This window comes from Neltuma alba, unplaced genomic scaffold (genome assembly GCF_004799145.2).
Source record: "Neltuma alba isolate B1F8T4 unplaced genomic scaffold, ASM479914v2 tig00011291_pilon, whole genome shotgun sequence".
NCBI lineage: Eukaryota > Viridiplantae > Streptophyta > Magnoliopsida > Fabales > Fabaceae > Neltuma > Neltuma alba.
In genome coordinates this window covers 234,026-247,349 of record NW_021636000.1, presented here as the reverse complement: position 1 = coordinate 247,349, position 13,324 = coordinate 234,026, and the positions used below count along the sequence as shown (strand labels likewise).

The 13,324-nt window shown below is 36.8% G+C and overlaps 2 protein-coding genes across 2 annotated transcripts; both read right to left on the bottom strand.

The window, feature by feature from the left end:
• Window positions 1–4,901: 4,901 nt before the first annotated feature.
• Window positions 4,902–6,617, bottom strand: LOC114711487 (uncharacterized). Its single transcript, XM_028895897.1, has 2 exons — window positions 6,090–6,617; window positions 4,902–5,996 (listed from the first exon to the last, which is right to left on the bottom strand). Exons 1-2 carry the CDS (start codon window positions 6,615–6,617, stop codon window positions 4,902–4,904), a joined length of 1,623 nt encoding a protein of 540 aa, XP_028751730.1.
• A 2,837-nt stretch (window positions 6,618–9,454) lies between these two features.
• LOC114711478 (eukaryotic peptide chain release factor GTP-binding subunit-like) lies at window positions 9,455–9,987 on the bottom strand. Its single transcript, XM_028895888.1, has 2 exons — window positions 9,827–9,987; window positions 9,455–9,760 (listed from the first exon to the last, which is right to left on the bottom strand). Exons 1-2 carry the CDS (start codon window positions 9,953–9,955, stop codon window positions 9,527–9,529), a joined length of 363 nt encoding a protein of 120 aa, XP_028751721.1. The 5' UTR covers window positions 9,956–9,987; the 3' UTR covers window positions 9,455–9,526.
• Between the last annotated feature and the right edge of the window lie 3,337 nt (window positions 9,988–13,324).

The following is a 13,324-nucleotide window of genomic DNA, read 5'->3' as shown; positions in this document are numbered from 1 at the left end:
GGTTTTTGTGGCTTCTTAGATGTTCCAAAAAACAGTCTCATTTCTCCAACTCCATAATTTCCAGATAGCTACGCCCCATAAACATTTCCAGTCACCAGTTCCGGACTTACCCAGGTCACTTGTCAGGTTGAGATCAAACTATTGTTTCAGAGAGAAGATGAAAAAATTAGCTAAATACCTTTGTTGTAGCATTTCAGTCCACATATTCCTAGCATAATCACAATCTCTCAATATGTGTAGGAGAGTTTCTGTTTCAGCATTGCAAGAGGGACAGATTGCCGACACAGGGGACCAGCTGCTTCTCCACGCATTTGTTGGGAGTCTATCATGATAAGCTCTCCATAGGAATACTTGGATCCTCTCCACCCCTTCCCACTTCCAGATATGTTTATAGATGGGATTATAGTGACTAGTGTGGTTCTTCTCAATCATAAAGTAAGCACTTTTAATGCTAAATTTATTATTAGACGTAGCATTCCACACCATCAGATCATTTCCTGCTTCCTCACAAGGTGGCAGACAACTGATTAGATATTGTAGAGCATTGCTATTTAAAAATTCCTCAGCTTTCTTCAAGTCCCATCCTCCATTAAGGGTCCAATCAGCAACATTAGTTTCCATTTCTTTATCCGTCAACTCCTTCACACACATATGCTTTAATTCCTTATTTGGAAAGAGCCATTTATCATTGAAGAAATTAATGAATTTCCCATTACGTAACCTCCACCTTGTTCCTTCTTCAAGCACATCTCTTTGATGGAAAATAAATTTCTAGATTTTCGAGTCACCATTCTGGAAAGTGAGCAGGTTTGCTTCATCACGCAACATGTTTCTGTTATTTAGAACTTGTATCCATAGATTCTTGCCATCCATTATTAAATTCCAAGCCAATTTTGCGCCACAAGCTCGGTTGACTGAAGCTAGATGCCTGAAACCAAGTCCCCCATATTCTTTAGGTCGGGTAAGCTGATTCCAACCTATCGGATGATAAACTTGTTCACCTCGTCTCTGCCCCCATATTAAATTCCTTTGGAGCCTTTCCACCTCATCACAAACCTTTTTGGGTATCTGAGCCACTAACATTGGGTATATTGGAACAAAACTTATTACCGATTTTGATAAGGTAATTCGCCCTGCTATTGATAGGCTCTCAACTTTCCAGGCTGCCAATTTAGATTTCACCCTATCAATGATATAATAAAAATTCTCAGTCTCTTTTCTTTTCTGCATCAGAGGGAAACCCAAATATTTCCCAATATCATCAGAAATCTTCATATGAGTAATTGCCTTTACTTTATTCTTCACTTTACAAGGGACTTTAGGCGAGAAGAAAATAGAAGACTTACTTGTATTAATCTTTTGACCCGAGGCCTGTGAGAAATCATCCAAACATTTCATCATGCACAGCACTTGCTTTTCTGATGCTTCCCCAAAAAGGAGTAGATCATCTGCAAACATTAAGTGAGATATAGCTGGCCCTTCTTGTTCACCAAATAACTTGACCGCAAGTAGACGGGTCACAAGTAATATAAAAAGTATCGTTCCCTCAGAGACTAAGGCTAGATGAGTTGAAAATCATAATTGTATACTTGATTAGGTTAAATGAAACAATTGTTGTAAAAGAGTTTGTGAAATGAAATTAGGAAAACAATGGTTTAAAAGCAGTATAAAATCAACTCGACCTTGAAACAATTAAGAGACTAGGGTTATTCTTCACTAAAGTACTTCACGAAACTGGGTTAATTACTTCTCAAGTAGTGCTTTACAATAAGTTCAGTTAGCCTGGGTTTGCAGAATTGATTAAGCTTTCTCAAGTCAAAACCAAATGTTTGTAATCACTATTAAAACACAGCAATCTCTTGCACTTGTTTGAAAAGGTTGCATTAAAAACCAAAACCCATTTAGTCTATGCTAGGTCAACAGATACATCTCTGCTCTATCGACAAACCATCTATTCACTCAATTAAATTTCTGGATTAGCATCTTTTTACCAAAGTTCACGAATTAGTTTAACTTTTTCAAGTTAAACTAATCAATCAATCAATTCAAATGATGGCCAGACAAAAGGAAGCATTAAGCTCAAAGTAAAAACAACTGAATATTATCATTAACACTCAAGAGATAGTAAACCAAGTATCAATCCATACAATAGATCAAAATAACCTTAGAAAAACGGATTTAGCTATACATATCAAGTAAAGAACTACAACTATAAGAGTAGCTAGTAGTCATAGCAGAAACAAGAAGGGAAGAAGAAGAAAACCCAGAAAATTCAAGTTACAAGCTTCGAATCTCTTCTAACTTTAAGTCCAAAGGTTCCAAGCCTCCAAAACTCCAAACCCTAGCAGAGCTAGCCTCCACAATTGCTCCAAAGTCAAAGTCTCTCAGAAAAACTGAGTATCCACCTCTATATGCCCTAATTTTTTAAGTTACAACGTAAAACGCACAGCTACGAGGGGCCAGGCGCCGCGGCGGATTCCTTCAGGCGTCGCGACGCCTATTACAGAATGGCTTTCCTTTTGAGGCTCCGGCGCCGCGGCGCATGTGATAATCGGCCGCGGTAGATTATACTGAATAGGTTCCTCCGAGACAGCTTGGGCGCCGCGGCGGATTCAGTAAGGCACCGCGGCGCCTTTTACAGAGACGCGCTCCTCCCTTTCTGTTTGAGCCGTTGCGGCGTTTTCTCCCAGATGCCACGGTGGCTGGCTTCTTTTCAGCTTTTCTCCATTCTTTACTCTCCTCAGGCTTTGTTTCCTGCAAAATTGACTTTCAAACCCAATAAAAGAGCGTTAAATTAGCTTAACTCAATAGAAATTTTGAGAGGTTATCACTTCTCTACTAACCTTTATAGGCTTCCATGAGTTGTCATTCACTGCATCCATTATGACATGAGATAATCTGTCCATACACAAAACAAAGAGTAGGGGAGAAATAGGATCTCCTTGCCTCAATCCTCTTTGTGGTATGAAAAAATCTGTTTGGTTCCCATTCCATAGCACATTATAAGAGACATTCGCAATACAAGCCATTACTAAATTAATAAAGGCTTCCTCCAAACCAATATCAACTAGTACTTGCCGTAGGAACTTCCAATCCATTCTATCATAAGCCTTTTCCAGATCTATTTTCATTGCCAGTAGACCTTTTTTCCCTTTTGCTTTTTTCATAATATGCATAATCTCCTGCCCAATTATAATATTGTCCTGTATATTCCTCCCTTTAATAAAGCTTGCTTGAAAGGGAGAAATAATTTTATCCATAACAGTTCTCAACCTGCAAGTGATAATCTTTGTTATGCATTTATAGTGCACCAAACATAGAGAAATGGGTCTAAAATGGGAGACTAACTCAGGATTATCTCTCTTAGGAATTAAGGAGATAAGAGTTTTGTTTGAGTCAGCCACAGAGATTTCCCCTTTAAAGACTCCTTTGACAAAGTCACAAACTGAACTACCCACCACCTGCCAATTACTTTGAAAGAAGATGGGTGAAAATCCATCAAATCCTGGAGCTTTATATGGGCCTATAGAGAAAATAGCATTCTTAATCTCTTCGTTCGTTGGTATATTTCCCAGAATACTCAGAATATCATTATTGATTACTGGAAACATAGTCCTCGTATGAAGACATTTACCATTGAAGTCATCCAAAGAGAAAAGCCTTTTGAAGTAACTAGTCACCAGATTTTTCAATTAAGCTTCGTCATCAATCCATAAACCGTCATCATTTTTAAGCGTAATCACCCTATTCCATTTCCTCCTCATACTGGTCCTAAGGTGATAAAATCTAGTGTTTCTATCACCTTGGCTGATCCAAATGGATCGAGCTTTTTGGAACCATTTTATTTCTTCTAATTTCAACACTTCATCTAGTTCTTTCTGCAACTCTACTTCCATATTACAAAGAAACTTTGAGTACGGGTAATCATGAGACTTTTGGATACCAGCCAGACGTGCTAAAATGCCCTTTTTCTTTTGTTCCACAAGACCAAAAACATTCCTATTCCAAGATAGGAGAGCGTCTTTCAGATCATTTAGATTCAGATTAATATCTTTTCCATTTGACCAATTTCCTTTAATGAAGGAGGGAAAATCATCATGTGTCAGCCACATAGCCTCAAACCGAAATGGTCTACCATCTTTTTTTTTCAAACTGTTTCTCTTCAATAAAAAGAGTAATGGGGTTATGATCTGAGAAAGAAGTTCTCGGTAATACCTTTAAGAAAGAGGTGCCGAAGGTAGCAAGAAATGCTGAATTGACTAGTGCACGATCTAGTCGTTCATAGAGACTCATACTCCGCAACATCATTGGCTCTTTCCAAGTAAATCGGGGTCCTTTAAAACCTAGGTCTGAGAGCTTGCATCGTGAAATTTGATCACTGAACCATCGAATTCTACTAGTTGGCATTGCAGCTCCTCCAACTCTTTCTGAGGCTGAAGCTATATCATTAAAATCCCCATAGATGACCCATGGCTCTGTAATTGAATCAGAGAGTCTAAATAGATCATCCCACATAACTTTCCGTAAATTTGAGTGGGGTATTGCATAGACCGCGGTAAGTAGGAAGCTGGGCTTTCCAGTGAACGTGCATCTTAAATGAAAATACTGCCGATTAGTTAGGAGAATTTCTACATTTATTAACTTGCTTTTCCAAGCTACCATTAAACCACCCAATCTACCATGGCTTGGGATAGCAGCAAGCTTATCAAAACCCAGGGAAAGAAGGCACCGAAATTTATTTTCATTCTCGCATTTAGTTTCAGCAAGAACAAACAAGCTAGGCTTATATCTGTTAAAGACAGCTTTCAAATTCCGAGAGAGGCTTTTTCCATAGGCCCCTCTGGCATTCCAATAAAGGATGTAATCCATGGACAATTAAGCAGAACAAAAAAAGAGCCCAATTAATTCTCGATGGCCATTGCTGGAACAAACGACCCAATCTCCTGGTCACTTATCTCTACCTCATTTGGGCTTTGGCTTAAGTTACTTGGCCCATCTGAATTAGCTTTATTATCTGTTCTCGCATCATTAGGATCATGTGGCCATTGGGACCCTTCTGCGAGATACTCCATCTCTTTGTTCTCTTGTCCTATCTCGGTATATTCTCTCTCTTTCTCGCCGATAATTCCATCATGCCCAGTATCATCCTCTTTGGACTCTTCTAATGTAAGCATTTGAATCTCGTTGTTCCGAATATGGTTGGTAAACAATTCTCGTGAACTTTTCTCACGTCGACCCTCAATTTCTCTTGCCACCCTTGTCTCTACATTTGGTGCTGGGACCACTTCCAGGATACCTCCACTCCTTTTCTGTTGGCTCCTTTTCTGCACGTTCTTTTTGTTCCTCACACTCTGGACTGCATTGGCAAACGCACTATCATGCTGCACAAATTGTACGTTCTGATTCGCAGGTAAGACGTTATTTTCCATTTCTTTTGTTAAATCAATATTATTATCCATATCAGCAAGCAAATCAAACTGTATTCCAGAGCTCTGTTGCCTGAAAATGTCCCCCTGTTTCTCCTTCCCTTTTCGCTGTCGGCGTGTTTTCTGGACCACCCGCCACTGTTCATTTTCATTTATTACAATTCCATTTCCAGCAGTCTCTGGTTTTTGTCCTTCTGCAACTTCTTCTGCCTTATAGTTATCCCGATTCATTGTTGCTGTTTTCTTTGCCGGGCAAGTTTCAGAACGATGACCATAGACACCACAATTAACACATAGTGAGTGCAAACCTTCATGCTCCACGAAATACTCCTCTCTGTCTAAAGAGAAGCCTGACATCAACTGTTTTCCCAAATCAATTAGAACACAAATACGAGCATAGTGGCCTCTGAGTTGACATGAGGTGTTCACATCAACCTTTAAAGTTTCACCGATTCTGTTTCCAATGATAGTCAATGCTTCTTCATCATAATACTCAAGAGAGATTCTTGGAAGTCTCACCCAAACTGCAACTTTGTCAATGGTAGCTTTTGCTGGGTTAAACCTCGGTTCCTATGGCCTCACCGTGAGGTAATGATCATACAGCATCCATGGTCCGCTTGTCAAGGCATTAAAATAATCTTCTCTATTTGACATCTTCACTACAAAATAACCATAGCCTATATTGATTAGACTAATAACTCCTTTCCTCGCCCACAAGGCTTGTAGTCGGGATTCTAAAGCCTTGTATCCAATGTGCCTGTCTAGCAGCTTCACTATCACAGCCTTTTTCCAAGCCCTATAGAGTTTCTTCTTTAGTCTTCCAGAGAAATGGAACATCGGGAAGTTCCTTGTTGGATCCTCCCTTATTTTCACCAGTGGCTCCTTCTTCCCCTGTTCTAGTTCCAAACTATCAGAGAGCGAGTCCTCTGACATTTCATCATCGACTTCTTTTTCATCCTCAGTGCATTCTTCTTGCCTGTTAACACTTTTCAAAGTTTCTGCGAAGGAGAGACCAGTCTTTTGATAAGGTTTAGCCTTCGTCCCTAGCTTCGGCCATTGATCCATATTAGCTTCTTCGTTCGCATGCGGTGATACATTCTTGATCTTTTTTGAGCTCCTCATTAGTAGGTCATCTTCCTCAGCAGACTGAGGGATCCTGTTAGTGTTTTTTCCAGAGAGAACAATCGCCATGGTTCTTATCAAATGCTAATTCATTTGAACTTTTGGTTCCCCATTTTGGAGGTCAATTCTCCCTATTGTAACATTACGAGAAGTGTTGCATATTTTTGGAGCCCATACTTGATGGATCGGACAAAACCCAAAAGCCCAACTCGCTGTTCATCAGTCCATGAAGTGCTTTATCACTCTCTTTTTTTTTCAACGGGAAAATTCCAAAAAAAAAAAAATCGAAGGTGACCTGAATCTGTAAATTTCAATTTTTAAATCCGTTATAATGATTAAATTAAATTCTAAAATGTTGGTAAATTTACAATTTTTTTTTTTGAAAAAATCTTAAGTCATTCTTGGCTGCTATCAAAGTTTTTTTAAAGATTTTTTTCGACATTTATAATGTAACTCTTATAACAATACTCATATTTTCAAGACGTTGCGGAAGAGAGGCCCTTAACTAAAAGGATATATCTTATTAGTAACAGTAACATGAAAGAGGAGTACGAAGAACCTGATCCTGAACATCACATGTGGCAAACACACTATATATGATTAAAAAGCGAACCAGTAATTAAAGGGCTAGCTAGCAGCAGCACCACCCATTCTATTGTCAAACAGTTCCTATTCCTTAGTTTCTTAGTGCATGTATAGTCACGTTTCGGATTCCATCTCTCTAGCTAATCACAACCCAACTATATGGTTATTAGTTAAACGACCACTACGTTGCTGGAATATATGTTACTGTTGTGTGTGGAATTCGTTATAAAATTTTTACAAGATTGGCCAAACATGCGACACGTTTTGCTGTTTATTCCTTCTCTGCCTGCTTTTTTCATCACTCTTTTACTCTCTCTTTGACGACAGAGGTTTGGGGAAATAAAGGAACAAACAAACAAACAATAGAAATACATTTATAGTCTGTGGATGTCGCATTCATTCTCTTACGCCACCAATAGAGCGGCCTGCGGGGGCATCCTCAGAGACAAGACTAACGTGGTGGCGGAAGGCTTTCTCCTTAGAAGCATGCTAAGCAAAGAGTGGCAAGTTGAGCAAGGAATATATATATATATATATATATATATCCCTCAGGTCTTTCATTTCATTATCTGCAAGGACAAGAAATAAAAAAAATACTACATTCCTACTTAATATAAGAGCTAGTTGACTAATTTGAGTATATTAAAGAAATTAGTTAAGTTAATTATTTGTAATAAATAAATATTATATTTCCTAAAATATCCTTACTAAACAAGTGTATTGGCTAAAACTACTATTATTATTAGAAGAATTATTTTGAAAAAAAATAGATAAACATAAGAGACAAATTGAATTGAGGTCTCATATTTAGAACCAAAATAAGAGTCAAACGAGTTCTTATATTAAGAATTGGAGGTAATACTACATTGCTTTTCGCTGAAATTTGTACGTATAAGCTAATGGTTTATAACCATACTAGTAAGTTGTCTTTTCTTCCGTAAGAAGTAGATACGTTCTTACACCACTTTTATATTTAAGCCTCACGCACAGAGGTTGCACATATAGCAATGAGGTCCGTCCCACTCCCGAAAATTACATCGCAATTCGGGCTCTAATTAATTTTTCCCACTTAGTACATACATACATAGTATTAACCATTTAAAACTTTACCCTAGAGATTAAAATTCACAAATTTCGCTATTTTGATCACGTCTCTTGACTTGGTTTCATTCCTCGAGCAATAAACCAACTATACCAGTTACAAAAACCAATTATATTACATATAGTTGATATAATTAAATTGGCAGGTTCGTTTCTTTTTTAAAGCTAAATTAATTTAAAGGAACTTGTAACAAGTTTCAATTTATAATTGGTGCCCATCTCTATATTATAATCCACGCTTTCTTGCTATATACTACCTTTAGTCCTATTTGTAAGAGCTAGTTGACTAATTTGAGGAGATTAAGAAAAGAAGTTAAGTTAGTTATTTGAAATAAATAGATGTTGTCTTTCCTAAAATATCATTGCTAATCAAGTGTATTGGTTAGAATTACTATTATTAGAATGATTACTTTAGAAAAAAATGGATAAATATGAGAGACAAAGTAGATTGGGGTCTTATATTTAGAACCAAAATAAAAGTCAAATGAGGCTTTATATTAAGGACCGGAGGTAATATTAAGGAAGTTATATTGATTTATTGTGATGATAGCAGAATGTCTTTAAAATTTCGGTAGAAAAAAAGGTTTGATATTAGTAGTAAGAATTTCGAACCCATATGATATCTTTAAAAGATGTGAGTCGCAAATTGCGTACTAATATTGAGGTTATGATAATCATTCTATATATTTGCAATTTAATTTATGTCTAGAATGTTATGCTCCAGTTTAAAAAATTTTTTTTTTGCATTCTATATGATTTGTATTTACGGATTCGACCCTGTGACTTTGGGTATAAGTGGCCATAGCCTCTTCTTCCCCCCCCCCCCCACCAGCAGCCATAGCCTCTTTTACTAGCTGGGATGAATCTCTTACCGATATCAATTTAATCTACTAAATACCGAAGATAATATTTTTAACAACTATTAATTACTCGTATTGAGCACCCCTTTCCGACATACCATCTGATTTACTAATGAAGTTTTCTCTGTTGAGATCCTTCGCATCATATGCACAAGACTGGTCTCATGCAGGAGAGGGCCCTCTAAACAATTGAAACCTTAACTGAAACGATATTTTTATTTAGAGGAGGATCATCATGATAAATAGCCTCCTGATTACATACAAACGGTATTTTTATTTAGAGGAGGATCATCATGATGAATAGCCTCCTAATTACATACCGCGCGCACACACCATATCTAATAATTAAAGGGCTAATACTAGCCAGCAGCTAGCATTATCCTTAATAACAGAGATAGATAGATAGATAGATAGATCACCATTATGAGTCAATTAGCGTCCATTGTTCACATTAATGCAGCCATTGCGGTCGCCGTATGTAGTGCCACTGTTGTGAACAAAGTTGCCGCCGGCGGCGTTGTGGTAGTAAGGAGAATTGTAACGGTTGCCGGAATGAGAGCCGCTGTTGTAGTTGACGTCTCCGAAATTTTGAGCGCCTGATCCTCTGTTATTGAATGAGCCTTGAGTTCCACGGTTGTAGCCGCCGGCTTCTCTGCTGGCTTGAGCCTGAGCTTCATTTGCCTGCGGCTTCGACGGATGCTTTTTCTTCGGGTCAGTGGGTGGCTCTTGAGCCTGAGCTTCATTTGCCTGCGGCTTCGACGGATGCTTTTTCTTCGGCTCAGTGTGTGGCTCTTGAGCCTGAGCTTCATTTGCCTGCAACTTCCGCTGAAGCTTTTTCGCCGTCGTATTATGTGATGCCATCTGATATTATAGAGTTTCTTTGTTTTTCCGATGGTTTTGCTCGTCTCGCTTGCTTCGCCCGCGTTTTATAGATGCATTAACAAGAATCTGCACTGTGTCTCCTTCCTTAAGCAATAAGCTTTATGGTACAGATCCTTCTTTCTCCAATCGCTACCCAACTATGGTTACTTGATGGAATATGTTAGTGTAGTGTGAGGAATTCGTTATAAATTTACAAAGTAGGCCAACCATGCATGGACATGTTTTCCTTCTCTGGCTGCCCTTTTTTCATTCTTTTACTTTCATTGATACTTTCTTATTTTGAGGAGAGAGGTTTGGAGAAAAGAAACAAACAATAAAAACATTTTTGACAGAGACATAAATAATTAAGACATGTAGTAACGAGAGGGAGCAGATAAAACTTTGGAAACTCGTAGGAGGCTCATCCACATCTTTCTTTCTTCCTTTATATTTTTTCTTTTCTTGTATAGGTATAATATATATGTATCTTCGATTTTTAATATAAGATCTAGTTTGAAAAGTTACAATTTCTTTTCTTCTAAACAACACTTATAGGCTATAGCTGCATGTGGCCACTGCCGATGTAGAGGGTGACATATTGCTATGAGGTCAGTCACATGCATCAAAAAATTTGGATCCCAGGAATAAATTAGGTTTTAAATTTGTTTCTTTTCCTTTAGCACCGATAATAAATGATTCTCATCCACCCTCCATAAAAGCATATGATGCCTAATTTCATTTTTTTAAAGTTAGATTCTTGTTCACAAATAAAAGAACGAAGTTAGGTCGTTAAATGAAAGCATATACTGCTACAAGGCAGGTGTGTGAAGGAATCTTTAAGTTCTTCTGCAGTTCTGCCCATTGAGTCTTTTTTACGTTCATCCAAACCTACCAGACTGACCCTGATCATAACAAATTACTATATCTGCAAAAAACCATGTTTGGAAGAGCTATGCCCACTTAGGCTCAATAACGTTCAAATCTCATCCAATGAGATAGTCACATGAAAAAAGAAAAACTTCAACTTGGATTAGTCGTAATAGCTATAGTAGCCCCAAAAATACTTAGATGTGAAAGCGAAAAATATATATATATATATATATATATAGAGGTAATGATATATGTATTACTCACTTAATTATAAAACATTAACTAACAAAGCTTCTTTTTATGCTATATACAAACCACATTCGAAAACGTGTTGCTCCAACGACAGACACAACTGTTCTGCCGGTTAATATAGAATTTTTAGTTTTTGAATGTAATTTGTCTTTCTAAAACTTCTACCATATATATATATATATATATATATATCGCATTTAGGCATAATTTCTTATATTCTTTTTAATGTCCAATTTTTTAACTAATATAGAGGGAAGTTACATAATTTGAACATGATCAATATCAACCAATAATCAATAAAACTATTAGAGCCAAAGAAAATCACACACATACATTAAAAAGAAAAAAGATCGGGTACCTAAACTGAAGCCAACAGCTCATAAGGCATATTTCTGACATATACTTTCGACTGGTTGATTGGGAGTGTTGTGGCCAAAATTAAACAACGGAACTTTTCATTGAATGATATTTTACGTTATCTATGAATTAAATTTATACGTTCTCATCACTTATATTTTATCAATATTTAATTGATGAAAATTAGGCTTTTTCCTAGCCCTCAACTCACACCTAATCCTTCAAATTCATTTACTCACCAAAAATTAATATATATATATATATAATTGTTCAAGATTCAGAATGTCTAATGCGTTTTACTGAACTTGTTTAATGCAACACATCAAACAAGAGTATGATAATGCATTTTGAACGAACAGGTCAACATATAAAAAGCGACTTGATCGTAAGTCTTAATTTTGCAATCTCTATTTGATAGTTTGTTGTTATGACTAATTATATTGTTAAAAGAGACCCTTAAAAAACATAGATAATAAATATATATTGAAAAAATCATTCTTTAAAAGAAAATTCTATATCTTCTTCACATGTAGTGCTTTTCTTAAAAAATCAATAACAAACAATATATGCATAGGATTAACTCGAATCCTATATCCTGGCCTGTTTCTACATGTGGAGTTCTAACTAAATTAATTATATTATCGCAGAGAATTTTGTTAGCCCCCCAATTTTCTGTGCCCACTATCACGATGCATATATTCTTTCACGCTTTCATTTATATATATATGTATATATATTACTTCTTATCCTTAATATAAGAGCTAATTAATTAATTGGAGTAGATTAAAGAAATTAGCTAAGTTAGTTATTTATAATAAATAGGTGTTGTCTTTCCTAAAATATCATTACTAATAATATGTATTAATAAAACTGTCATTTAATAAAATATTTAATATGTGCAGCTTTTATAAGGACTACCGCAGAAAAATAGATAAATATGAAAGACAAAATAAATTGAGGTTTTATATTTAGGACCAAATTGAGAGTGAGACTAGCTTTTATATTATTATATATATAAAGGACTGGAGTTAGTGTGTGTGTATCCTATCAAACTATATGAGAGAAGGCAAACAATTTTACACAGCAAAAAAAAGTTTGAAGGCGGAACAGATTGAACCCAGCTAGATGGCCAATAAGGAGGATTTGATGCGCTGGTTCAGACTCCTTGGTCAGCAACCAGTTCCAGTGGAAACACATCCCCAGCATGGCGCCAACCTCACCGGCGCTGCCGTTCCTAAGGGAAGCCCCGTCGCAGCAGCACCTCTGGAACCGAACTTTCCTCCGGCCATGTTCAGCAACACCGGCACCGGCAACGGAAATGGTTCCATTATCTTCGGTTCCTTTGACACTTCGACCAGTATCGGCAGGAATTAATTAAGAAGAATTCAGTAATTAATGGTCTCCAGCCCCTTCTTCTAAAGCCTTAATAATAATCCTTTATGAATAACTATGCTTTAGTTTAGGGAACATGAATCTTGATCAACAAAGTTGATCGTCTGTAATGAATACGAGGTTCCTGTACCTCTATTTTTTGTAATAAAAATCTTTTCTTTTCGTGATATTATTTGAATACTCCCCCACTAGTTGTGTGTTGGGTTAATGCCCCATTTTTTTTTTTTTTAAATATAGAGGATCTGAAAACAGTAACACTTTCTATCAAAATAGCTCAAGCAAATTAGATAGGTCTTCTCTGAAAGCTATATGGACGTTCAATTTCTCAGCCGATATTCACCCGTAAATGACACGAATAAGACTGAGATTTCATGCACCAAGGCAACTCTAAAACGTTGGATTACACACACACTTAGTCTATTGAATCCTTGATCATACTCCTCCAGTCCTAAATATAGGATATATTTATAGTGTAATTTACTCTCTAAAACAAGTCTT